The sequence below is a fragment of the Ascaphus truei genome, chromosome 11 (assembly GCF_040206685.1).
Source record: "Ascaphus truei isolate aAscTru1 chromosome 11, aAscTru1.hap1, whole genome shotgun sequence".
NCBI classification, from domain to species: Eukaryota; Metazoa; Chordata; class Amphibia; order Anura; family Ascaphidae; genus Ascaphus; species Ascaphus truei.
This window is the reverse complement of record NC_134493.1, coordinates 49787486-49815467: the sequence shown is the minus strand read 5'-3', so window position 1 is coordinate 49815467 and position 27982 is coordinate 49787486. Positions and strand designations below refer to the sequence as shown.

The window sequence follows — 27982 nt, the reverse complement described above, 5'->3', positions numbered from 1 at the left end:
TCATGAGTAATGCAGATCACACGCCAGTGTTATGTGATATGTCTATGAATGTTACTGCTCACAATAAAGGCGAAAAATCAGTACTAATAAAAAAAAAAAAAATCTACTGTAAACAAGAAATCTAGATTAACAGTTACAGTATGCTAGCAGGTGGTACAAAACTTCCACCATGCGATAGAAAAACAAAGCCGAAAGAAAGTTACCTTCTGAAGAGATAGTGTGAGTCCAAGAGAATGGGTGGATGGATTAAAGACTGGTTTGGGACTGGCTTAAAGTTGTTTGGGGAAGACGACCAGGAATGTTGTTCAGAAAAAGAGCAAAGTTAGTACTGGAGGCATTTAGGGGACACCTAACCCCAGGTTTCAAAGAAGACATTGCCAAAAAACACAGATTTGGTTATTAATTCCCAGAAGTATGGCCTCCCAATTACAAGTTTTTGATGTGGTTGTTAACCAGCCATTCAAAGGCCATTTAAGAAAGAAGTACTAAGATTGGCTTTAATCTGGCGACCACACTCTTACTCCCTCGGGTAAGAGAATAAAACCATTGTGTGATTGGGTGTGATTGGGTACTTCATGATTGGGATCTGATTTCCACCGAGAGTATTATTTATGGCTTCAGGAAATGTTGGATTTCCAATGCTATGGATGGTTCTGAAGATGATCTTTGATGGAAGCCGCAGCACACAACGCAGGACAGCGTAGGAAGAACCTCAAGTGAAGAAGAGAGTGGCGATGATACGGCTACCGACAGTGAACTGCGAACCTAAATAAAACTGTTGTATTGGTTATTAATTGTCTGCATTTACATTGGAAAGTAAGACTACAAAGAAGCAGGGAAGAATTGGTTGAACAACAAACCCAGGAAGAAGCACTAACAACTCAGCGGGTAAGTACAAAAATAATTTTTTTTTATTACTACATGATAAAAAACATAGGACAAACTGGGGACAAAACAGGGGGTTTCTCCTCCCACATATTTCACTCTAAAAGCGCTTTCTCAAGGAGTAGGACTAGCTTATCGGGTATTTTGAAATAAAAATGTGAAGTAATATCCTCCCAAAAACAGGTTTCTTTCCAGCTGCTTCTGAAATGAAAGGGCCGTCTTATTTTTGGGTCACCCTAAAAATCGGGCAAATATGGAAACTAATATTTAAATAAAAGAGTGCAAGTTTTCAGGACCACTCCGGTCAATTCTTCAGGCATTTTTTTTAAACTAAATTGCATATATAAATATGTCATACGAATACATTAATGTTCGTGATTAAAACGATAATTGCGATAGACAAAAAAAACATGCAATCCCTCTTTATTTATTTATTTTTCCGGGTGTGATTAACTTGTGTTTAACGTAGTTTAGTTAGAGTAGGCCTACAAATCAGATGGCTATTCCATTAATGGCTATTTTCACATTTTCATTTTGTTGCTAAAAAATAAAAAAAAAGTTCTGGACCTAAATGATGTGGTGTACAGCAACTGAATGCAGCGTGGATAAGACTATCTATGAGTGGTAGCAAAAAGTATATTTAAAAAAAGGCTTTTGGTTCGAAGCATTCTTAGGGTTCATGGTTAGCAAGAACTTTGATTTATTTAATTTGACTTTATATTCAACTCAATCAACACAAGGACTCTGATGAGAATAGCAACACTCTTCCATGCTGAGTGTCAGCTGAAGCACTGCACTCACTTACAGCAGGGGGCTCAACTCCAGTCGTCAAGACCCCCCAATAGGTCAAGTTTTAAGGATATATCAGCTTCAGCACAGGTGGCTCAATCAGTGGCTCAGTCAAAGACTGAGCCACCTGTGCTGAAGCTGAGATATCCTTAAAACGTTGGATGGTCTTGAGGACTGGAGTTGAGCACCGCTGACTTGCAGCACTAATGTAGTCGAGAGGTCCGGGGTGTAGACCTTTAAGAAATTCCTTCTTGGTCAACATCAACCTTCTTGACCAACAGCCCCTGTTATTCCATTGAAACGACTATTGCACTCCGGGACAAACATTAGCTGCACAACAGACATATATACCTGGAGGGTAGCGTTGGATATCGGAGATGAGTCACTTGTTTTTAGCTCCCCAGGAGAAGAGGCGGACCCTTGAGACTCTTGGCTTGCCGGCTGCTCTGGTGACAAAGCATCACTACTGTCCTCATCAAATGAGTAAGTGTCCAGGGGTTCAGGGTAATCTGTTTCATCAACTGCAGGCAAATAAATAAAACAATGACTGTCTGTAGAATATAAGGCCTTTAAATGGCAGTGTAATACAATAGATATATGTATTTAATGTATAAAAATAAATGTATTAAGTATAAAAAATATAGCATACACAGGTTAGACTATAAGCAGGAATTCTTGTTGCTATTTTGTGCTTTTATGTCTCATGCACTGTATTGTATATTACATAGTAATATATATTACATATACATTATATATATATATATATATTTTCTTATTGTAATGTCTATTTTCTAAAGCTCTGAGTACATTGTTGGCACTATATAAATACAAATGTACATATACATGTTCCCAAAACAGAACGTGCTGCATTTTATAGTGATACTGAGTATTTCTATATATTTCCATAAACAAACCAGTTCGTTACAGGCAGGTTACATACAATATGTTTCAAAATGTTGCCTCAAAGTTTTTTTTTTAACATTGTACCTCTACACGACAGGAGCAAAAGAGGGAGCCATCTTGATGGAGTCAGGGGGGAGACATTTTGAATCTGTGATGTCACCTATGACATCACACAATAAAAGTTGCTACCTTTTGACACACAAAAGAATTCCATGTATCAGTTTATATTACAATTCATTTTGTGCAGCTCCACTAGTGTGGAAGTATTGTTTTTAAATATTTAATGCAAAATATGTATTGTACTATTCAAGGCTATACAGCAAACAGCAGCAACACACAAGTCTTTCTCCACTGTGCGAATTTCTCGGTTTGTGTCTGAAGGCGATTTGTATGTCAAAGTATGTTTTAGAGAACTAGCAGCATGTAGACATACTCCATATCACTGCATTCTGCAGCATGTATATAAATCCGATTGTATATCAGTGTATATCACTGCGTACCTTTCCGCACTATAAAGTACAAATATATGTATGGGTGTCTGTATATTTATATAGCGCTAATAATGTACAAAAGAGACTATACAGTACAGGGAATTATATGCAATAAGTGCAACAAATCTAAAATCAGACAATAGGAAAGGAAATCCCTGTCCCGGAGAGCTTACAATCTAAGTGGTATGTTGGGAGACGTACAGACAGAGCAGGTGAGGGAATAAGTGCAGTAGATGGCAGTGCTTGGCCATGATGATTGGTAGGGGCGACTGCGGGTGTGGGACAGTAGCCATGAGTCTATGTTACTGAAATGCTTAAATCAGAAGGTGTGTTTTTAGGTTTCACTTAAAGGTGGGGAGAGAAGGTGCCTGGCATATACCCAGGGTCAGAGAGTCCCACAGGTAAGGGGCAGTAAGGGAACATTTGTAAGTGATGGAGAGCAGTGGAGATGGAAAGAATGGAAAGGAGACAGTTATGGGTAGATCCCAGCAGATGACCATCAGAACTGAGATGTAGGGATGAATATAAAATACCATAAAAAATCTGAATGCAATTAAAAGCAGCAAATCCAAACCCATATTATTGCTTTTACACTTGCCTATAATGGCATCTTTAACACTCGAGTCCACGGGAAGTATGTTCTTTTCAACCAATTCCATTGGACCAGGTCTCTGAGCGATCTTCTCATTGAGGTCATCAGCTAGCCGAGCTCTCTTTAGCTTCATCTGAGTTGCCTGCAAGGAGGGCTCAGCAAATGTCTCTGTATAGGGAGAGAAGTCAAGTAATATTGTAGATACAGTACAAATAGCATTAAAAGCTGTTAAACACTTTTCAGCATTTTCATGTACCAATGGCCAACTAAATCATGAAAGGGCCTGGTCTTTGAAGTGGGAGAACATGGCTCAAGAAACATTACAAGCCCCTTGAAATCTCAGGCCTTTTTGATTTTTGTTTTCCTTGAATATTAAGCTAACTGGAAAATGATTTATTTTGTGTGCAATATCTATGTACAGTGCCGAGTACTAGAGTACATGGCACTGTACATGGATATTGCACACACACAAAAAGATTGTTGTGCATTGTGTAATTGTTGCATGTTCTGTTTTTACGAATAGTTATTGGATTGATGTAAGCCTTTATGGCAACACAATAAAATAACTATTGTTGAAAATGCAATATGCAGCTATTACACAACATAACATCCTGGAATCTGGTGACTATCTATGAGATACTATTGTTGTGTAAATACAAACCTTATATGTAAGTCGTCTGACTTGATGTTCCAGTTTATATAGGAGGAAGCAATGATATTCCTCTAGAGTAGACAATAGGAACAGCTCACCAAGGCAAAGCACTGTGATTATACCCGAGGGGTATATATGTAAATGAAGATTGTGTTGTTGCTTTAAATGGTAAATAAATACTGTTGGTCTCACTGATGAATAACTCCCTTGTTAAAATGTAATCGTTGCTTTTACAAAGTAAAAAATAAATAAAATCCCCCCTTGTGGTTCATTTGCACGTCTCAGACTGGTCTGCAACTGTCATTCCCTATTATCGCTTAACAAACAGTGCTTCCACTGCAGCCAGGGATTCTGGGTAATGACATGCAGTAGATTTCTCACCATATTACCAAACCACTTTAGTAGTTTCTTGGTTCCTGGCTTTATTTGGGAATGGTTCACCTATATCCCAAAAGATATTAGATACTGCATGCCAAACTAGAAATGTAAATCCCCATACATACAAGGAGACCTGGACATTGAATGTCTTGCTCTGATTCAATTTGTTGTGTGTAAAAAGAAAGGAAAAAAAACACATAAATAGGATATATTTATTAAAAAGAGGGAAAATGTTGCTCAGTTTGATAAAACCATAATAAAACGGGCTACATCCCTAAAAAAAAAAAGTTTATAAAGTCCATGCTGCCCAGTATACTGTATGTGATGAATTGTGTGATTTTCTGGTTGTGAAGCACGTTATACTGCTCTATAACCTGTGCATACAAAGTGTGCACCAAAGCTGCATTATGAGACTCATAGGAAGGCAAGCCTCGTTTATAACGTGGAACAGATTACGGGATTAACATTTCAAGCAGCAGTTTGGTGACTCATCGCCCTGCCAATGTTTCCCCCACTGGTATGCAAGTCGCAGCCCTAACTCTCATTATTTCTACACATTTGCCAAACAGAATACGCGCCATCTGCGCAGGCATTTTACAAGAGAACACACCGGCGTGATGCCAAAACATTTTCATAACAAGTCTGTGACGAACGCCACCTTTTCCCAATTCTACTCAGAGCACCAAAAGCACTTGTCTCGCTTCGGCAACCTTACAATAAAGTATTTAAATGTAACAATTATATGGAAATATAGACACGGCCATTCGACTCACAGTCTGCCCATTTCCACGAGCTGCTATTAAAGAGGCAATCCACACACGCAATTTTTTCCCTCCAATATTTTTTACATAGGATTGAAGCAGGGGTACCCGGGAGCTGAACCCCATTAATTTCAGCTCCGGGGACCCCCTGCTTTCGGACATACTTACCTCTGTAAGGGCGCCGGCAGCCATTCTGCTCGCCTATCGGGGATCACGTAACGGCGGAGTTTCAAAGCTACGGTGCCCAGCGGGCCAATAGGAAGCCGTGACATCATCAGGATTGGCTTCCTATTGGCCCGTGTGACGTGGGAGCTTTAAACTTTGCCGAGGTGCCAGCACCCCCATTGGGAGGTCTGTATCTCGGGAAGCAGGGGTTCCCTCGGAGCTGAAATTAATGGGGGTTTCAGCTTTTTGTTTATTATTTTTTTGTAACTTCGGTGTGAAGCGGGGTCTCCGGAGCTGAACCTCATTCATTTCAGCTCCGGAAACCCCGCTTCACACACCCAGGTTACAAATAATAACATTTAAAATGCGCATGAATTGCTCCTTTAAAATCGTAGACGCTACCAGATCGATGACCATTATTTAGCATTTTATACCCATTACAGAGCTGCCTTGATTGTATACCACGCATCTGATCGATTGTTTGCTTTGTATGTACTCCCAACATCTACACAACTACTGTTCTCTCAGTGAAACAAATCTTTACATTTCCAAGATTGTAGCAACCGTCCGATTTGAAAGTGGAATTTTTCATTTTCTTTTTGCTCCAAAAAAAAAAAAAAAAAAAAAAATTGCTTCTTTCTTGTCCCTTATTTACGCCTTTGAAATATTTGAAAGTCTGTATCGCCCTTCGCTGCCCCCGCACTACTCCCTAATGCAGATGGTGCGGTGATTTGGTCTCGTATATAATGGGATGCCTGCTTCACGCGGGATGTAAAACCAACACGAAATACAAAGCATACCTTCTAAGATGTGCATCCTCACTAGCTCCGAGCGCTCTGGCCGGCTGCGTATCTTGTGCTTCAGGAAATTTTCAGTCTATACGAGAGAAAAAGACACTTAAATTCTTTCTTTACTGCAACCTTCTATACGTGCAGAAAAGAAAATCATTTTTTGAATATTTCTCAGCAGCATTTTCTGAGCAATTCACACAATAGTGAGTGGTGACAAATGTTTCGAGATAATGCAATGACTTTCTTTCTCTCTTTCTTTTTTAATTGTATTTATTTCGCAGTTGATAGGCTATTTCTTACCCTGGCACGTTCCAAGCTTTTAATCTGCTCGTGGAATGCAGCGGGGCTCTTGAGGGCTAAAAATGAGGAAAGACGAGATTGATTTTGACAGCGAATAGTGTTCAGAGAAATTTGACAGGAAATAGTTTTTAGTATCAGTATAGGATATATTGTCAATACATATACATATATATATATGCTCCTGTGTGTTATTGGTCAATGAACACCCTTTATTTTTGCATACATTTTGTCTGGTGCTGATAATCAGACCATTCTGGTCTTTTCTTTGATTGTATATTTTTTTCTATCTAGCACAGACACCCTCTGTAGGATACTTAACACTTACTGTGCAGCCATTTCCTAAATGCAATATATATATATATTGCATTTAGGAAATGGCTGCACAGTAAGTGTTAAGTATCCTACAGAGGGTGTCTGTGCTAGAAAAAAAAATTATATATATAGTGGTCGACAAATCACCAAAAAATCTACTCGCCACCTAGTACCACACGTGTGCTGCTTGGGCCAATAGGAGCTCGCCACGATGTTAAATCCACTCGCCCGGGGCGTGCAGATGTATAGGTTTGTCGAACACTGTATATATACATACATACATATATATATTCACACACACACATTTATATATACACATAAAAGTAGTGGCAGGAACTCCAGGACTTATGAAAATGTTAAAGAAATGTATTACAAAAGGTCAACGTTTCGTCTCTCCAAGGAGCCTTTGTCAGGACTGGTCTGCCTGGTACTACTTACTGTATGCCAATTCCTTTACAGCTAATGCCCCTGGCAGTACACCATTCTTTGTGGTGTGACACTATAAGGGTGTGTACACAAACACTTTTTAAATAAGTACACAACGTTTATTTTGGCCTTGTGGTCATGATGACTGCATTTTTTTTCCAAAACCTGGCCGCAGAATCTTCTATCTCTGAGCAAACACGGGATCATTGTGTGCCGCTGAACCTGCCTTATTCGTTAAGTCTGAGCATGTAATCACTGTAATTACCCAATTGAATTTAATAGGTTGAAAGATTTCGTCTGCTGATTTCAAAAACAAAAAACAGTGGAATACATTAAGGCACTTGTATACTAGTTACATACCCCCGCTACAGCTTGTAATGGAGGGAATGGTGCTTTGAGGGGCAAATTAAGAGTAATACTAGAGACACACAGAACCCCTATGTAGCACTCTATTCCTATGTGAGATGATGAATTGGTTAAAACATATTTATTCAAAAACTTAGTTAAAACAATGGGGTTTAAAACAAGTATTAAATAATACCAAGTGTTGTGTAGACTCTTGGGGTAGATTACTCCAGGGGAGTGTCAAATAGGATAGTAAAGTCCAGTGTTAGTGTATTCACTGGCCCTAGTAACCTTCGTATAGAGCGATTAGCTAGAGGTAGGTTTTATTAGGAACGATAGTAATAACCATATATGTAATGCCACAGTAATTGAGTACTAATTGGTGCACAGGAAATACAGAACCTATCGCTGTGCTGCTATATACTGCAATCAGTTAAAGGTATGATTGTATTGTTATACAATTGTTGGTAGGTGTACACCAAATGTTGTTTACTAACGCCAGCTAGGATGGGTTGGGTGTGAGTATAGAGAATGGACCATGCAGATATCACGTGTGAACAGTGGATCTGATATATGCAGATCCTTAGTTGACACTAGTACTCAAAATGAATTACTGATAAACGTGAAGACACTGCTTAGACTCCTATATGAACAGATTAGGAGTTGCTGCTAAGCGCTGCACCTTATAGGACCAGTGAACAGGTTAATAGTTTAAAACCTTTGCCTAATTGGTGCTGCACTCCTTCATATATGGTGTGAAACTGGCACTCCAGATGTGAGTTGCTGGATAGGGTACTGTAGGCTACTAAGGTAAAATCCTATCTCTTAATGTAATGATCGGATTACTAAGGTAAAATCCTATCTCTTAATGTAATGATCGCTCACAGACGCTGACTCCATGCGATCAGAGGAAATCAGCGTGGCTTGGCTGCGGCACAATTAAGGGCTCTATACAGACCGGATGGTCCTATGAGTCACAACCAGGGAACGATTGATTTATCTGGCACAATACTACTTATTTATATATATAAGGGATTACTATCCTGCTACTATCCGATCATTACATTAAGAGATAGGATTTTACCTTAGTAGCCTACAGTACCCTATCCAGCAACTCACATCTGGAGTGCCAGTTTCACACCATATATGGAGGAGTGCAGCACCAATTAGGCAAAGGTTTTAAACTATTAACCTGTTCACTGGTCCTATAAGGTGCAGTGCTTAGCAGCAACTCCTAATCTGTTCATATAGGAGTCTAAGCAGTGTCTTCACGTTTATCAGTAATTCATTTTGAGTACTAGTGTCAACTAAGGATCTGCATATTTCAGATCCACTGTTCACACGTGATATCTGCATGGTCCATTCTCTATACTCACACCCAACCCATCCTAGCTGGCGTTAGTAAACAACATTTGGTGTACACCTACCAACAATTGTATAACAATACAATCATACCTTTAACTGATTGCAGTATATAGCAGCACAGCGATAGGTTCTGTATTTCCTGTGCACCAATTAGTACTCAATTACTGTGGCATTACATATATGGTTATTACTATCGTTCCTAATAAAACCTACCTCTAGCTAATCGCTCTATACGAAGGTTACTAGAGCCAGTGAATACACTAACACTGGACTTTACTATCCTTTTTGACACTCCCCTGGAGTAATCTACCCCAAGAGTCTACACAACACTTGGTATTATTTAATACTTGTTTTAAACCCCATTGTTTTAACTAAGTTTTTGAATAAATATGTTTTAACCAATTCATCATCTCACATAGGAATAGAGTGCTACATAGGGGTTCTGTGTGTCTCTAGAATACATTAAGCCTCTGGTGGAACACAGGTTAGAACAACATATGTAATATTAGAATGAAATATAAACGAATATTGATTAAGACTACATACTCCCAACATCTATGCATAATGGCTAGCGTACAACACGCCTGATTCCTCACAAAACCAACATGACAACCCTGTGTCTGTGTGTTGAGACTGTGGAAGTATGCAGATATATGCCGTATCATTGTAAGTTAGTGTGTTAAAATCAATAGAATACAAAATACTTTGCGGTCTGTCTTGCTTCCTCCCAAACAGTAAGATGGAAACAGAAGGTAAGAGGTATTATAACTCATACTTTCCGGGTGGAATGTGTATAATGCTTTTCACTAACAACCTTTGAAAGGTCACCCTTAGATATTCAGAGAAGCCGTCTAGTCATGAAAGGTAACGCTGAGTGTCTAGACATTTCAGAACAAAGGAGCTGTAATTGATTCAGATGAATAAAAAGGTAATTCCTGTCTAATTCAACAATAACGTCCTTGTGGAACGTCCTGTTCTTTTACAGTGGAATCCATTCACATTCACTTTAAATATGAAATTAATAATAGGTAGAACAGACCAATGTGTTTAACTTTTACCGGCTCTTGACCTAGCGGCAAAAAAATTAAAATAAATACTACATGGCTATTCAGGGTGCCAACATCTTTCGGGCATGCGACTCAGTATTTTGATATTTATTTCTTTGATCAATACCAGTGAAAATAAATGGGGCTTTCTTCTAATTCAAATACTTCTAATGGGTGGAAAATGACATCCAAATGTCTTTAGCCACAGACAGAAATAACTTCAAAGGATAGAATGGTCTTACGTGGCATGATGCCCTGGTCCACAAGCTCTTCTCTTGTTCGTCTTTGTTGAAGCCTCAGTTGAAGTACTGTGAGAGAGAGGGCGAGGGAGAGGGGGAGAGAAGGAGAGAGACGGAGAGAGAGGGAGAGAGGGGGAGAGAAGGGGAGAGAGGGAGAGAGGGGGAGGGAGAGAGAGAGAGAGAGAGAGAGAGAGAGAGAGAGAGAGAGAGAGAGAGAGAGAGAGAGAGAGAGCGCAATTAAACATTAGATTACATTTAAAAACATCCCCCCAAAATGATAGCATTATTCCAACACAACTGCTCAGTTATTATCTTTGAGGTGTCACTATTTGGCAGTGCGGTAAAGGGATAAAAGTACAGTTAAATAAATGTATGAACGAACATTCAAGAGAATAGGAGAGAGTTTGTTGGTAAAACAGCAGTACAGGTTGCTCAGTAATGGGATGTTATACGCTTGGCAGACTGACCATTTAATATGCCATTGCCCTGTATGACGTGGTCTGCAGTTCCTTTTCTTTTTATTGGGCGCTTTTACTAAGTAACGCAACCTGTAAAATAAACGGTGCATTGTTTAGTCTTCCAGCCAGGTGAGTACACCGAAGCGGGATAACAGGGCCCGCCCTAAAGTGCACACCACTGCAAATAGCCCCCTAATGCAGGGCAACTTTAGCACTAAGCAGCGTAGCTTCATTTCTTATTAAAAGCACCAGTCTGAGATTTAAGACAAAATAAAAGCAAACAGTGAGTCACCATTGTACCACGAAACGCTTAAAGGAGCGATCCCACAAAGCAGGTCAAACAACATTTTTAAGAACATTTATCAGTGTAAACGGCGTCCTTAGAAAGATTTAAATCACCCTTAAAATAACATTATACTTATTTGAATCTGGTTAAAAATGCATATGCTGAATTCAAGCGCAGCAGTCACAGCGTTTTCCCTCTTTTGATGGACGACGGCATCATAATTAGGATACAAAACATGCGTGTGGGAGGTTTTTAGCCTCTCTTTTCAAGGTTTATATAGTCTCCAAGTAAGGTCCCCGCAAGTTCACTTTCCCCTTCACAAGTAGTGAGTGTCTTAAGACGTGCCTCTATGTGAGTATCTTCACTGGTATATACAGCTCAACCTCGTTATAACGCGATGCAGGCGTGGCTCCCAATTTTCGTATTTATGAATACTTTACAACACGATTATTGGTATCTTAAATACTTTATTATACAATGCATACAATTGTACATTATTTGTAACGCGATCTGCTTATAACGCGATGTGATTCTGTGGACCCCAAGCACAGCGTTATAAGGGGGTTGAGCTGTACCTGTTTTTAACTGCACTAAGTCACAGAAGCATATGCATATTGCACATAATTCACCAGAATGTGTATGCATTTGGCATAGGGACCTGCTATTGAGGCTGTTGACGTTGGTTAGCAGGCTGTCATGATTTGATCAAAAGATGCAACCTAAAGCCTCCTTTGTCTTACTGACTTAGGTTTCACTATGTATATGTCTCACCAGATACTGTTAGCACAATGGGAGAAGCGCAGGGATTCACTTTCTCTTTTTCACAAATGGATACAAAAACAAACAGAACAATTCACCTCCAGTTCCAAGGACAGCCAACCAGTCTCGTCACAAAGACGTTGAATAAAGATGATAAAAACCCTGCTAAAGCTTATGTTTAATACACCAAAGGATGTATTCATATTTACGTGACAGTAATAATTTGTAACCAATAAATCCTTACATCATTATTAGAAATGATGCTGTAAAAATAACATCGGGTACAGATGAGATATTCATAGAACGTGAAGCGCTTGCACCTTCCACAGAGAATGAACCAGTGTGTGCACAGCCGGTGATTCTCACGTGAGATTCTGTGAGCCTCACCTGGTGGCTGCTGTGTGATTGTGTGATTATCACGTGAGATTCTGTGAGCCTCACCTGGTGGCTGCTGTGTGATTGTGTGATTATCACGTGAGATTCTGTGAGCCTCACCTGGTGGCTGCTGTGTGATTGCGTGGTTCTCACGTGAGATTCTGTGAGCCTCACCTCGTGGCTGCTGTGTGATTGTGTGGTTCTCACGTGAGATTCTGTGAGCCTCACCTGGTGGCTGCTGTGTGATTGTGTGAGCCTCACCTGGTGGCTGCTGTGTGATTGTGTGGTTCTCACGTGAGATTCTGTGAGCCTCACCTGGTGGCTGCTGTGTGATTGTGTGGTTCTCGCGTGAGATTCTGTGAGCCTCACCTCGTGGCTGCTGTGTGATTGTGTGGTTCTCACGTGAGATTCTGTGAGCCTCACCTGGTGGCTGCTGTGTGATTGTGTGAGCCTCACCTGGTGGCTGCTGTGTTGTTGTGTGGTTCTCACGTGAGATTCTGTGAGCCTCACCTGGTGGCTGCTGTGTGATTGTGTGGTTCTCACGTGAGATTCTGTGAGCCTCACCTGGTGGCTGCTGTGTGATTGTGTGGTTCTCACGTGAGATTCTGTGAGCCTCACCTGGTGGCTGCTGTGTGATTGTGTGAGCCTCACCTGGTGGCTGCTGTGTGATTGTGTGGTTCTCACGTGAGATTCTGTGAGCCTCACCTGGTGGCTGCTGTGTGATTGTGTGGTTCTCGCGTGAGAATCTGTGAGCCTCACCTGGTGGCTGCTGTGTGATTGTGTGGTTCTCGTGTGAGATTCTGTGAGCCTCACCTGGTGGCTGCTGTGTGATTGTGTGGTTCTCGCGTGAGATTCTGTGAGCCTCACCTGGTGGCTGCTGTGTGATTGTGTGGTTCTCACGTGAGATTCTGTGAGCCTCACCTGGTGGCTGCTGTGTGATTGTGTGGTTCTCACGTGAGATTCTGTGAGCCTCACCTGGTGGCTGCTGTGTGATTGTGTGGTTCTCACGTGAGATTCTGTGAGCCTCACCTGGTGGCTGCTGTCTGATTGTGTGGTTCTCACGTGAGATTCTGTGAGCCTCACCTGGTGGCTGCTGTGTGATTGTGTGGTTCTCACGTGAGATTCTGTGAGCCTCACCTGGTGGCTGCTGTGTGATTGTGTCGTTCTCACGTGAGATTCTGTGAGCCTCACCTGGTGGCTGCTGTGTGATTGTGTGGTTCTCACGTGAGATTCTGTGAGCCTCACCTGGTGGCTGCTGTGTGATTGTGTGGTTCTCACGTGAGATTCTGTGAGCCTCACCTGGTGGCTGCTGTGTGATTGTGTGGTTCTCACGTGAGATTCTGTGAGCCTCACCTGGTGGCTGCTGTGTGATTGTGTCATTCTCACGTGAGATTCTGTGAGCCTCACCTGGTGGCTGCTGTGTGATTGTGTCGTTCTCACGTGAGATTCTGTGAGCCTCACCTGGTGGCTGCTGTGTGATTGTGTGGTTCTCACGTGAGATTCTGTGAGCCTCACCTGGTGGCTGCTGTGTGATTGTGTGAGCCTCACCTGGTGGCTGCTGTGTGATTGTGTGGTTCTCACGTGAGATTCTGTGAGCCTCACCTGGTGGCTGCTGTGTGATTGTGTGGTTCTCGCGTGAGAATCTGTGAGCCTCACCTGGTGGCTGCTGTGTGATTGTGTGGTTCTCGTGTGAGATTCTGTGAGCCTCACCTGGTGGCTGCTGTGTGATTGTGTGGTTCTCGCGTGAGATTCTGTGAGCCTCACCTGGTGGCTGCTGTGTGATTGTGTGGTTCTCACGTGAGATTCTGTGAGCCTCACCTGGTGGCTGCTGTGTGATTGTGTGGTTCTCACGTGAGATTCTGTGAGCCTCACCTGGTGGCTGCTGTGTGATTGTGTGGTTCTCACGTGAGATTCTGTGAGCCTCACCTGGTGGCTGCTGTGTGATTGTGTGGTTCTCACGTGAGATTCTGTGAGCCTCACCTGGTGGCTGCTGTGTGATTGTGTGGTTCTCACGTGAGATTCTGTGAGCCTCACCTGGTGGCTGCTGTGTGATTGTGTCATTCTCACGTGAGATTCTGTGAGCCTCACCTGGTGGCTGCTGTGTGATTGTGTCGTTCTCACGTGAGATTCTGTGAGCCTCACCTGGTGGCTGCTGTGTGATTGTGTGGTTCTCACGTGAGATTCTGTGAGCCTCACCTGGTGGCTGCTGTGTGATTGTGTGGTTCTCACGTGAGATTCTGTGAGCCTCACCTGGTGGCTGCTGTGTGATTCTCATTTGTTTTGAATAAATCCTTTCTATTTCCCAGAAAATAAACCCTGTGAGAAACGTCTTCAGCTCACCGCAGAAGTTATTTTAATCGTATCACTGTGGAGAAATGGAGGTGTGCGTCTAGAAATGGTATTCAAAGCAATCGGGTTGTTGTGTAGTCTTACATCAAAAAGACAACTTAAGGAAGAATACACATTTGGGGTCTCTTCACAAACATACCGCACAATGCATTTTAAGTTCAACAACACAAACAAGATCAATAACTCCTTGGTTCCCCCTGTCTGGCACCCGGAACAAATAGGTTCTCCCGGGCACAAAATGCCCAATAGAACGCTGCTGCGACATCTTTCTATTGGTCACCCCATCAGCCATGTTTGTAGTTACATAATTTGTATATGAAACGTTACGTTTTGCTGCTTTAAAAAAATATATCGGATGGGGGGGGGGGGGGATGGGAGGGGCAGTGTTGCGGCTATAAAATAAGTGAAAAAGACTACATTTTTCAAAAAGCATCATAGCAATAGATAGACCATGTGAGATTGGATAACAGGGTGTTATTGCATCAACAAAAATGCACACGGATGGTTTGCACACGTCTAAGGCCTCGTCCATGGTTGCTGCTTGCTGGCGGAGGCGCGCTGAGGCGCGCTCCCGCTCAGCACCGAGCCCCTACAGCCGCAATTAGAGCGGCTTTAGTAGGGGCTCGCCTACGCTTACGCGGAAGCGTAGGTCTTACCAGAATTTTAGATTTCCCCGCTTGCCAGTGCGCAGGGCCGGTCACGTGAGCGGTTCGCCCAATGAGGGCAAACCAGCTCCGTGACATCACTGACCCGCCCCCTGACTAAGGCCAGGGAAAGCACCCGCTTTCCCCGAGCCTCAGCGCGCCTCAGCACGCCAGCAGGTAACATAGCCGAGGCCTTAAACAGATCTAATCTTCTGTTATCAAGGCAGGAAATGAATGTTTCTAAAATGCATCATCTCAAGCCAGGCAGGGTAGGCGCTGCGGAGGCAACTCGTTTTAAAAACAGCATTTACATTTCTAGCACTCGCCAGTCCAAGCCGTATAAAACAGGCGTGCTGCTTCATCGCAGGAGTTTAATGCTTAAAAACAAATAAACAACAAAAAACATTGCCACTTAATTTTTTTTAGATATTTTAAAAGTAAGAGAGAAAATGTGTTTTCCTTGAACCTTATTAAACTAGTTGGAAGTTTTTTGGTTTTGTAAAGAAAGAGGAAAGATAAAAGTGGTGGTAAATTCTATTAAATACCTTGTACAGCAATTAAAAATACCACTTATGAGCACATTGACACGTCTCACTCAGGCAGGTCCACAAACCGGACTATACCCCTTCACACTGACCACGGGTTACAATTCTGTAACAGTCTCTAGAAAGTAACTTACATTTGATGCCCACTGCGGTGAAATAGGAGGGCAGTTATCAAGTCATGAAAATTATCTTTGCTGAAGGGGCGATCCCTCTTCGCACCAAAGTGAATGAATTCTAGTTACATGTTTAAAGGGGTCTTATCTCGGTAATTGATACTTTTTTTTTTTAATTTTAACCTAAATCTGACACCTATAAGTATCTTTTTTATTTATTTATTTAAAAGTTAGACTTGGGAGGGGTTTGATTTTCTCTGGCTGCTCCGTTTTGTTTAATGTCACTGTGTGATGATGTCACTGTGTGATGATGTCATTGTGTGATGATGTCACTGTGTGATCAGCAGGTGCTTGTACAGCCAGAGTTCCCACCTCCCCCCTCCCCTTATCTTTATTGGTTCTCTGATAAAGACAGGATGGAATAAGGGGAAAGAAACCACTTGAACCTCCTCTCCCCTTTTTGTTTTTAATTATTGCATAATAACAATCGGAGTACTAGGCAGGCGAGTACAAGGTACCTCATGGTAACCGTGTGGGATTAAATGGAACGAAGGTAGAAAAGCGCTGCTGTAATGTGTTACCACCTCTCGCCCCTCTCATCTTTTTCAAAAACCTTCTCCCGCCTTCTACACTAAATGTTTTTTCATGAAGCATTGGGATCCGTGTTTTTTTTCTCTCTGTATATCAAGCATGACAGAAGTGATAAGAATAAAGTATGAGTGATTATTACAGGAGGTGGGCCAGGGCAGGTACAGTGTCTTAAAGAGGCAGTACTAGCTGCACTTAGAAAACATCCACAGGAAAAAAAGCTCCCTCTTCATCTACTTACTTCAAACTAATGTGCAGGGCAAGGTACTTGGGGCTGGATCTCTCAGCTGCACCTAGATGTTGAGCCCATTTGTAAATGTGCATACAGTATATGCTGAGATGGGTGGAGGAACTGGGTGATGTTCTTGAGGTGGAGGAATGGGAAAGGATATGGGGGCCTGTGGCCACCAGTTCTATGTGCGCAACGTTGACGGAAAACTTCCTACAAACAGCTGTCCTGGCGGTACTTGACCCCGGTCCAGTTACACGCGATTAACCCCTCTGCATCCCCTCAATGCTTTCGGGGCTGCGGCCAAAATGGCTCCCTTTCACATACGGGGTGGTACTGCCCACTGATCAGGGCAGTTTGCAGACATTCACCCCGATTGGCTCCCTGCTAGATGAGCGTGTCGCTCCTGACCCGTGACTTGCTCTGTTGGGCAGGCCCCTCCTGACTTGCCTCGAATGTTAAAAACTGGCAAACCAGATCCTCCTGGCAGTGAGGTGTGCGGTAGTACACACAATATTAATGCTATCAAGGTAATAACGGGCGCACGGCCGGAAACGCTTAGGTGTGCGTTTGCTGTGATATCCAGGGGTTATGTTTGATCCTTTTATGCAATAAAGGAACTCTTTATATGCTACCGTGAGCCTCCTCCATTTTTTCAGGCAGTGCACTGCCTTTGTCTACCTACCTTGCCTGGTGGATTGCACGCTGCTAAGGATACCCGGTGGGACTGCTCTACTGAAGAAGCCTGGAAGCAAAAAGTGAGTCTTCTTTGCACATTCTTGCTCTCCATCTCATAATGTATGGGGCAATCTATGTACTTTTCATTGTGCTTGTCAGCACTAGGTACTAGTCCCTTAGCCCTAGTAGGGTGTTTTATTGTTGCTCACAATGACATTGGAGTGGTCCTAACGGAAGAATTCATCATTTATTAAGGGGACTTGTTTTTCTCTGATGCACCGGTTACCCACACCTTATAATGTAACAAGCATTTTTTTTGTTTCTATAGCAACCACTTACAAAGTCACACCCCCTTCTTCTTTTGAAACAGACTCTGGCACACCCCTTTTTGAGCCTCTCTCTAGCAGTGCACCAATTGTAGCTAGTGACTGCCTGGTCACATGATCTTCCCCACAGAACTTTTTTCAACATCTTTGGCCCTCTTCTGCTGCACTGACAGCCATTTAGTGAACCCTGAGCCAAATCTTCGCCGATCGATCACAGGAGAACGGATCGATCGGCAACTTAGCTAATTACTTATCATTGTGTGGATTGTATTGATGCACATATTAAAGAGGGCTAAAATAAATAAATAAAAAACCGTCAGCTTGGACTGCTGCTTTAAGTACTCAAGTTTGTGGGTTCAATTCCTACACAAGTCATTTCCATTTAGCGCAATTATTTGTGAATCTCTCTGCATTCCCCAGGACTTACTTGTAAAACGAGATCACCTCAAATAAAATATTTTGACAAGCAAATGATTTTCTGATCATTTAGAAGGGCATTTATCAAGACACGTGTTATATGCGGAACAATCGTTTCACTGAGGGAGGCTGAAAGGGTTAAGCGAGTATGTAACCATGAAAAAAGTCATCAGAAAGTAAAACACGCACACGGTTAAGTCTGAGGGCTCACGGGGTCTCTGTGCTCTTAGACCCTGAGGTTAGTGAGGGGCAAGGTTTCCACAGTAACCAAGGAGACAACGTGTCTTTAACAACAGTATGAGAAAGCGTCAAGAGAAAATAGGAATGAGTCAACCGCAAGAACCTGTAGAAAGTGTTTTTCTGGCATGAAAACATACGAACAAGACCACAAAATGGGGACTTAATGGTGTCTCCATAGTAACGTCACAATACCTACAGTACTACATACCACAAGCTGTGGGAATTCAGACTTTTATGTTGCTTACAACACCCCTCTCACCAACAAAAGGGCTTAAACAATCAGTCAGTGAAAGGGTTAAGCACGTGGATTTCCCAATTGGCAAGTTATACTGACATTCAAATTAGTTTCACACACTTTAGTGTGTAATTAATCATATAAGGGTAGTACTGATAAGTACACAATGTTTTCGGGTGAACAGATAATGAAGAATGAATTTCGGGTGAACTTTGGGTGAACTGTTGATGATAAAATGGTGTACGGTTGACTAGCAACTTGTCACCACCTCTTCGGGGCATGGATTTGCTTATAAGGTTCTACTTTGATGTCTATATGGGACCAGTCGTAGTGTAGTGGCGACATCGCGGTGTGCAAAGTGAGCAATTGTAGCTCAAAATGCAATGACCTATGGCAAGTCACTTGCTTGGGCACCAAAATTTTAAGCTTTTCAAATCCTGTGAATTTCTATGTACACGGCCGTGGACACCATCAGCGGGAATACAAGACATTAAACAGGGAACTTCACTTAGAAATCATTTCTATCAGTCTACGCTAATAGTCTACATACAGTATATGGTGGGTGCTATATACAAATATTTTAGTTAGATACCTACTGTAAATAAGATGTGATGTGAACCAGTATTGACAAGCCACCTCCATGGTACAATGAGACCAAGTCCAGCTCTCTTTCTCTAGGTCTCTATTTTCCATAGAAATATAGGACTGCTATTAGCCAGAATTCACTGGGGTTAAAGGTAGAAAATGAGGAATGGATCAGTGTCTCATGGTAAAAAACAAGAAGTACAACTTGCACTCCCCCTTTCCTGATAAGCATATCTGGTGTTCGGGTCCAATACCTTCACCACCAGGTAACCTTGAACATACACAGAGAAATGCAAATCAGACTAGTACACAAAAATAAACACTTGCTCACTCAATGGGTAATTCCCACCCCCCCCCCCAAAAAAAAGTAAATGTAATAAGAGATTACAAACATGGTAAATTTACACACACAAAAATCGATTTAATCAAACAATATGAATGATAAAGTAAATAACTCACAGAGTAAAATGGCGAGTAAAAAGTATGTAAGAGGTACTTATTCACCACACAGATTTCAACGCACCACTAGCGACACAAGCTGAAGACCGAGGAAAGGGAATGGAAGCCCCGAAACGCTGGTGTTACTTTGAAATCCGTGTGGTGAATAAGTACCTCTTACATTCCGTATTTTCCCGATTATAGGGCGACCCAGAAAATAAGGCGACCCCTTAATTTCTGTAGTACCTGTAAAAAAAAAAAAAAAAGTTGACACACATGCGTGTGTGTGTGTGCGTCTCTGTCGGTTTCAGATTCTTTCCACAAGCAACATGGCTGCTTCGGGCTAAACCGGTACTTTTTACTTGACATTGTACTCTTGCTGAATTATTTACTTTATTTTTCATAATGTTTGATTAAATAGATTTTTTGGTAAATGAACCATTTTTGAAAACTTTTATTAACATTTTTTTTAAGGGGGGTCGGGGGTCGGGGGTCAGGGGGGATTACCCATAGAGTTGGCAAGTGTTTATTTTTGAGTGCTGGTCTGATTTAAATTTTTCTGTGTATGTTCAAAGTCTCCTGATGACATTAGCAACGCCATTGAATTTTTTTTTCATAGCAGTTGTCCACCAACCATATCCTTCCAATCTTCAGATGTTCGGAAAAGCACTTGCATCACTTTATACAGAAATGTGTTATTTGTAGGTAGTCCGTAAAATGTGGTCTGGCTGCATTCTCCTGAAGTTATTCATTGTGTTTAAAAAAAAGTGAAAGCATTGTGGAAATATCCTACACTCCTCTACATTTGGGGTTGTTTGTAGAGACATGGGACATTTTAGAGGTCCCTGTTCAATGTTTTGAAGCCGTCTTCAAATAAGCTGTCTGAACTCTTTATAGTGGCGGCGGCGCTACGTGCAAGCGTTTGCGTGCGCACGCATATCAGACACCATTCAGTACTTGGCTATAGTAGTTAGCCAGGTGCCTGCCGGTGACGTAGTGCGTTGACGCGGCAGAGTTTTGAGAACACAATACATTTTATCTTCTCAGGCGACTGCCGCGTGACGTCTGCGTCATGTGAGCTGGTTGAGTCAATGATGGCGAACCAGCTTCGTGACGCATTCGCCCCCCCGCATTACCTCCCCAATCTCCTGCAGCCAATTACACAGATTGCTGGGGCTGCAGGAGTGCGTGTGCGTGGCTGCACGTGGCCACGCAGGTAGTATAAGCTTTGCCTTAGGCTGCGGTCCCAGTGCCTTCTACTGTGTGTACAAGCACCGCCCCTCAATGGGGCTGGGCCCAGTACGCACCTTCGCGCGAAATGGGCAGCTGCGCCATATTACAACATTTTCCTAAAGACAAGGAAATTGCGTTCACAAATGCAGGAGTCTAGTAACCCACTGATCCACGTGTATATGTATAGTTGGAAAGTGGGGTTCCAACCATACTGTATAAGTGGTGCGCAAACTGGGGCGGTTGCAGAGGTCACGCTCTCTTCCCCAAGGCATTTTAATTAAATGCCGGGGGACCGCGCGAGGCCTCTGCAACTTCTACTTACCGACATTCAGCCGGCTTCAGGACGCGCGACCATGGCAACGCCGGGAGGCCATGTGACACCATGGTGATGTCATACCACGCAAGGAAAGAGGAGGCGCAACAACGGAGGAGAGCAGACGGGGGGGGGGGGGGGCGCAGCAAGAAAAGTTTCTGCGCCCCTGAACTATATCTAAAGATGGTGGATACTGAAAACCTGTAAATAAGGCTGATCCACTATTAAGTCTCATAAGAGAACCTTGCTGCTGAGCATAGAAAGTACATGTTGTGAGATGCCTGTCTCAATAGAATGGGTATTGTAACTATAGCATGTAAGTATCTTATGAGTCGCTAGGGATATAGAGTTGTTGGGTTATTAACAACACAGTAGCTACAGTATATTAATTTATTAGGTATGTAAAAGTGGCATAGTCCAACCACTTTGCAAATCGATACTTAGATGTAATGTATCATACAGGAACAAAAGGATACTAATATATCCACGTGATATTTCACTCGGTCTTCTTTAAAATGGTAACTGTTGCTGTTGGCAATTGTTACTTCCTTCGAGCACTTCACAATACTGTTGCCACTACTAAGTATTGTAACTGCAAACAGCAAGGTTCTCTTATGGAACGTAATAGAGGATCACCTTATTTACATGTTTTCAGTATCCACTATCTTTAGATATAGTTGGAACCCCACTTTCCAACTATACATATAAACGTGGATCAGTAGGTTACTAGACTCCAGCATTTTTTAATTTTTGTTCGTCGGTATTATTATAAATAAAATGACTAAGTATTAACTTATAAACACAAAAATAGGAGCGCATGGAAAAGAGAACCAGAAAACCGGAATTAGTGCACAATTCTTTATATTAAAACATCACATACACATCAACAAACTATTACAAATATAATGTGGTGAAAAATGAAGAACACCAAATACCAAACGATCAAAAAAATGGATCAAATAAATGAAATCCAAAACATCCACAGAGAACAGGGTATAAATACCCAACCAACCATAAGAGGGCACCCCAGTTGTTATAAGGCAAGGATCACTCGGCAAGCAAGATGGTAATAAATCAGACCTTATATTTGTAATAGTCTGTTGATGTGTATGTGTTTTTTAATATAAAGAATTGTGCACTAATTCCGGTTTTCTGGTTTTCTGGTTCTCTTTTCCATGCGCTCCTATTTTTGTGTTTATACGTGCTGAGTATGCCCCGCTGATCACGGGAGACTAGGCGCTGCAGGGGAGACTGGAATAGCCATGGGAGAGCTCTCAGAGAGACAGCGCGCTCAAATAACCCCCCTTTTTTTTCACTATGTATTAACTTACACACTATCCATTTACAGACACTTCATGTGGGGATACCCGAGTGCCTTTTACGTCTGGGATTCTTCTTCTTTGTTAGAATGTATATTCATCCCTGAAAGCACCTAACTTAACCCCCCCCCCCCCCACCACCCCCCTCTGGAGTTAAATACAGAATTTTTGTACTTTAAGCTGAGCAAGGGTTCCCATTCCTCTACCCCCATTAGTGAGTGAAATAGTGAAGAAAAATGCTAGCTGCGTCTCTTCAGCAAAATGAAAAGGCAGTTCTATATTGCAGTGAGCGGTGGCTTGTGACATCACCTATTTGTTGCGCAAGCAACAGAAGGCAGAACATCAACTAAAGCCCCGATTTTCACCACGAAGCAGCAATATTAAAGCTATGTAGCTACAGTGTAAACAAAGGACTAATGAATAAATCCAACACTGGTCATCCTACACGTTTCGTAGAGGTTGGTCTACTTCATCAGGGAGAAAAGTGATGTTGTGCACTTGTTCCTTTTACTTTTCCCCATTAGTGAGATCTGAAATCTTTCCAAGCAAGGAGAAAGCTTCTTCTAGACCAGGAGTGGCCAACTTCAGACCGCAAGGGCCACCAACAGGCCAGGTATTAGGGATATCCCTGCTTCAGCACAGGAGGCCTAAATCAGTGGCTCAGTCTTTGACATTAATAATGCGCTAGAGAATCGAAAAGCTCACATCACATTAATGTTTAGGGAGAAGGAGTGGCTCAGCGAGTAAAGACACGGACTCTAAATGACAGCACTGAGTTTGGAACCTTGCCCTTGTGACCTTGGGCAAGTCACTTTATTTGAAAATATTGATTGTCAGCTCATCAGCAGGGACTGTGTTTGTAACATTCCTGTGTGCTACGTAAGGTGCATTATACGGTGAAGTGTTTGATTCCCATTGGGAGAAAAGCACTATATGAAATGAAGCTATTATTACATTAAGATGCAGTATAACAGAAATATATTATAAAAGCCTAGGAGGCAGAATTATTACAAGAAGTTTAATTTATTGGATTCATTAAGTCTTTGTATTCCAATATTAACTAAAATAATAAATGCCCCCCAAAAAGCAACCTTTAGTCTAAATCCACTTATTCAGTTGTGTTGGTCTTTCCACCTTCTTAACTCTGGTTTCTGCAAACATTGCTCTAATCACTTCCTCAAACTGAGTCACTCTCAAGTGACATCCTTGTTAGCAAAGTTCAGCCTCCTGGCAAACTTTCCAACAGCCTTTTAAAGGGAGATCAAAAGAAGGGTGGTGGGCACCATCCTGCTAAGACCCCAAGAGGAAGGTGCTGGTTGGGAGGGGAGGAAGGAAAAGGGGGTGGAGGGGGGGGGGATGGTAAAATGGACACATCAGGAGTCTCGCTGTGCGTGCTTTTGTTACCAGCAGTTGCACTTGATTCCTGACGCATATGATGTAATTCATGTGAAGCGGGAAGTGGTAAATAAGAAATCTCAGTGCTACGTCCAATCTGACATATTATATAGTTAAATACTTAAATACTTATCTGTTCTGCGGTTACAGGGCTGTGTGTGCTTGTACATTTCTATTGGTAAATAATTTGGAGGTTTGTGAGCCCGTCCTCCCTGGTTTTAAGCTCACTCATCCCACATTTTAAATTGCAGTTCTTGCTGTGCACCTGTAAATGACCTGTCTATTAACACAGTGCTCCCTCCACTAGAGGTTAGATAGTTCTCCCTCCATTGGAGGTTAGATAGTTCTCCCTCCATTAGAGTGGTTAAACCGTTCTCCATTAGAGAGGTTAGACAGTTCTCCCTCCGTTAGAGAGGTTAGACAGTTTTCCCTCCGTTAGAGCGGTTAGACAGTTCTCCCTCCGTTAGAAAGGTTAGACAGTTCTCCCTCCGTTAGAGAGGTTAGACAGTTCTCCCTCCGTTAGACAGGTTAGACAGTTCTCCCTCCGTTAGAGAGGTTAGACAGTTCTCCCTCCGTTAGACAGATTAGACAGATCTCCTCCATTAGAGAGGGTAGGAGAGATTTTTGCGGGCGCAGTAGACTTAGGACGTGCAGAAGAGGGGATACCGATGCGGGGATTGCAAGCTTAAAATGCTTTGGCCAAAGAAATTCACTAAATGACCCCCACTTATGAAAAGAAACAGAGAGACATATTGAACTATATAATGTGTCATACTCGGATGTAGCACTGTCCCGGGAGAGGAACATTTTCAACCAGTGTATTTTGCCTGTGCTCAAGCATGTGAAACGGGAGCCCTAAATAGGAAGATAATTCAGAAGCTTCAGACAACTCAATGTGTTTGTTAAAATAGAATATTTTGGATTACACCTTTTAAAATATGAGAGGATTTCTTATTTATAAGACAGAAATCTTCAGTGGAAGGTTCCCTCGAAAGATTGACTTGTTTCTTCCAAATGCACTCTCTCATTTTCATTCTCCTATTTATTTAATTCACAATTCCCCCATCTATTATTACTTACCAGCCAAGGGAGACAATCTTCGACTTCTTCTAGTTATATTCCATTTATTTCAAAGTTTGCAGAGTTGACAAATGTCTTTAACATCACTTTGGTCTTGCCCAGGTTTATATGGAGGTTCAGTTTCCTACTTGCTTTGGTGAGTTCTCAGATGTGTTGCTGGAGGTCTTTGGATTTGAGGTTAGTTGATCGTTGACTCAAGTATTTACAGTTGATTTTGATTTCTTTTTCTTCCCAATGTAATGTCTTGAACAATTCTTCAAGTGTTGCTGTGAAAACCTTTGGTGACACTGTGTCTCCATGTCACACTCACTTGCTGAATCTTATCTTGCTTGTATCTTCATGTTATTTAATGTTTGATGTGGCATTCTTGTAAATCAATGTACGCTTTGTCAATACGGTCTATTTCGAACCGCTGCGGTGTAGACAGAATTGAATGCTTTTTCGAATCTACAAATCCTAAATCGAGTGGGAGATCGTATTCATTACTTCAGGAAACCACTTCCTGTACGACTTGGATGTGGTCAATAGCGTTGTATCCACTGCAAAATCCCGCCTGTTCTCCTGGCTGGGCAAAGGCCAGGGTCTGTTGCAGCCGATTAGTGCGCATCAATCTTGTAAGTGATTGGAAGTAGACTGAAGAGTGTATAGTTCTTGAGGTCTTTGTCTGTCTTCTGGTGGATGAAGATAACTATGGCATTGGTTCATTGTTATGGAATGTTCCTGTTCCTCAAGCAGCATGTAAAGAGTTTTTCAAAGATTTTTGCTTCTTCCCCAGCTGCTTTCAAGATTTCAGTTGTAATTCCATCTTCTCCGGGAGCCTGCCCGTCCTTCATCGCTGAATATATATACTGAATATATATATATATATATATATATATATATATATATATATATATAATTTGCTCCATGGGGTGCTCATCATGGGAACCGAGACATTGAGACCCTCAACACACTTGGTCTGGTTTAAATGGACCCCCTTTCAGTTTGCTGGTTTCTTGTGCTATCTTATATCTTGTGCTGGTTTCTATTTACCCAAACAAAACTTGTATATCAGTTATTCCATTTACCTTGAATGCATTGGCATTTTAAAGTCACTTATACCCATTATGCCTGTTGAGTGCGGAACCTCTCGTTTTTGTTTAAAACATTATTTGATCTAGGTGTCCCCTTTGCTTTACTGAAAGATTCCTAGATCTGGAGAAACCAAATCTATTTGACAGAAATATTTGCCCAGGAGATGCACTAGAGCCGTGGGATCCATCTCACTCTGGTGGTTATTAGAAAAAACAAAAACATAGAAAATAGAAAAGTGAAATACATCAAAAGTTAAAAGGCACGTGGGGTGTCTGGATCTCCTGAATCAAATAATGCAATAAACTGTGTAGCGATGTTTAATCATTCTTTTTTTTATACTGAAGCACTCCACGGTTTCTTTTATTACATTTTTAGGGGAATATTTATGTATAAAATGTTATAGCAGGAAGTAATAATAGATTAAATGAACCATTGTATGAACACATAACCTATCGGTACAGATAAAAAATACACTCGGGCACCATTCCAGAGTGCTTGGATTTATTATACACATTTCAGATGAACTACAAATGTCTTTTTATTCAATCTAAGTACGTGAACTTTCCAATCAGATTAATATTTTTATTTTTGGAGGGTATATTTTGAATGTTATATATATATATATATATATATATATATATATATATATATATATATATATATATACAGTGGTCGACAAATCACCAAAAAATCTATTCGCCACCTAGTACCACACATGTGCTGCTTGGGCCAATAGGAGCTCGCCACGATGTTAAATCCACTCACCCGGGGCGTGCAAATGTATAGGTTTGTCGAACACTGTATATATATATATATATATATATATATATATATATATATATATATATATATACGCAAATACAACTGTGCTTTCCTGTGGAGGGTTTTTGTCACTTTTTTACTCACCATAACTTAACTCAGTATTATGGTATATATATATATATACACATACAAGAGAATGAACCTGCATCACACGCGGAACAAGAGACAGTCCTGTCGGCGAACATTTCTCTGACTCTGGCCATAAGATGAACGATCTGAGGGTTGCCATACTCAAAGGTAATCTTAAAACACCGAAAGAGAGATGGTTGCATGAATACAAATTTATGCAACTGTTCGGGACACTTAGCGGTGGCCTAAACAGAGATCGAAATGTTATGAGTCATTACTGACACAAGTGAACTCTCTTCCCATGAGTGCTAAAGGCCATGTCTGTACATACTGTGCTATATGTATGCACACACAGCTGTCTCTTACACATACATATACTCCTTGTTTTTCCATCCCTATACACCAATAGGGACCACATAGTATCTACACACACTTTTCGTTTTGCTACAATCTCTCACATTTCCACACCTACCCACACCATTTATATTAACTCCCACTCCACACACCTTTTGTAAAGCACTGTATACACGGTGGGCTCTCTATTCATTTATATTCACACAGATACACATACACACACACTCTTACATCACTAACTTTCAGGAACCATTTAACACCTCCAGCCATATATCACATCCACACAGGGGGGGTGGGGAGAGGGGGAGAGAGACAAGCACAGATAACATTCCAAGAGACACTGTTTTTTGCTTGCTTCATTCATTGTAACATCGCTGGAAGAAGAGATCAGCGTATCTCGAAAGCTCGCACAAATAAAAGCATTTAGTTAGCCACAGAACGGTATTGTCTATTTATTTTTTGATTATTGAAGCTCGGCTAACACGGTACTGATACCTCTACATACATATATACATATATACAGTGGTTGACAAATCACCAAAAAATCTACACGCCACAAGGGATTCTAGGAAATGACATGCAAATGAGCACTCAGTGTCACTTTTTGCTTCAAAAACC

The 27982-nt window shown here is 41.7% G+C and overlaps 1 protein-coding gene across 5 annotated transcripts in view; it reads right to left on the bottom strand.

Moving 5' to 3' along the window:
* MRTFB (myocardin related transcription factor B) overlaps positions 1-27982 on the bottom strand; it is a 169708-nt gene that overhangs the window by 33728 nt on the left and 107998 nt on the right. For all 5 annotated transcript variants that reach the window (XM_075566143.1, XM_075566141.1, XM_075566146.1 and 2 more), the window contains 5 exons: positions 10444-10509; positions 6708-6763; positions 6417-6492; positions 3667-3828; positions 2026-2195 (listed from right to left, as the gene is read on the bottom strand). In XM_075566143.1, the coding sequence (XP_075422258.1) occupies positions 2026-2195; positions 3667-3828; positions 6417-6492; positions 6708-6763; positions 10444-10509 (530 nt within the window). The remainder of the gene's footprint in view (positions 1-2025; positions 2196-3666; positions 3829-6416; positions 6493-6707; positions 6764-10443; positions 10510-27982) is intronic.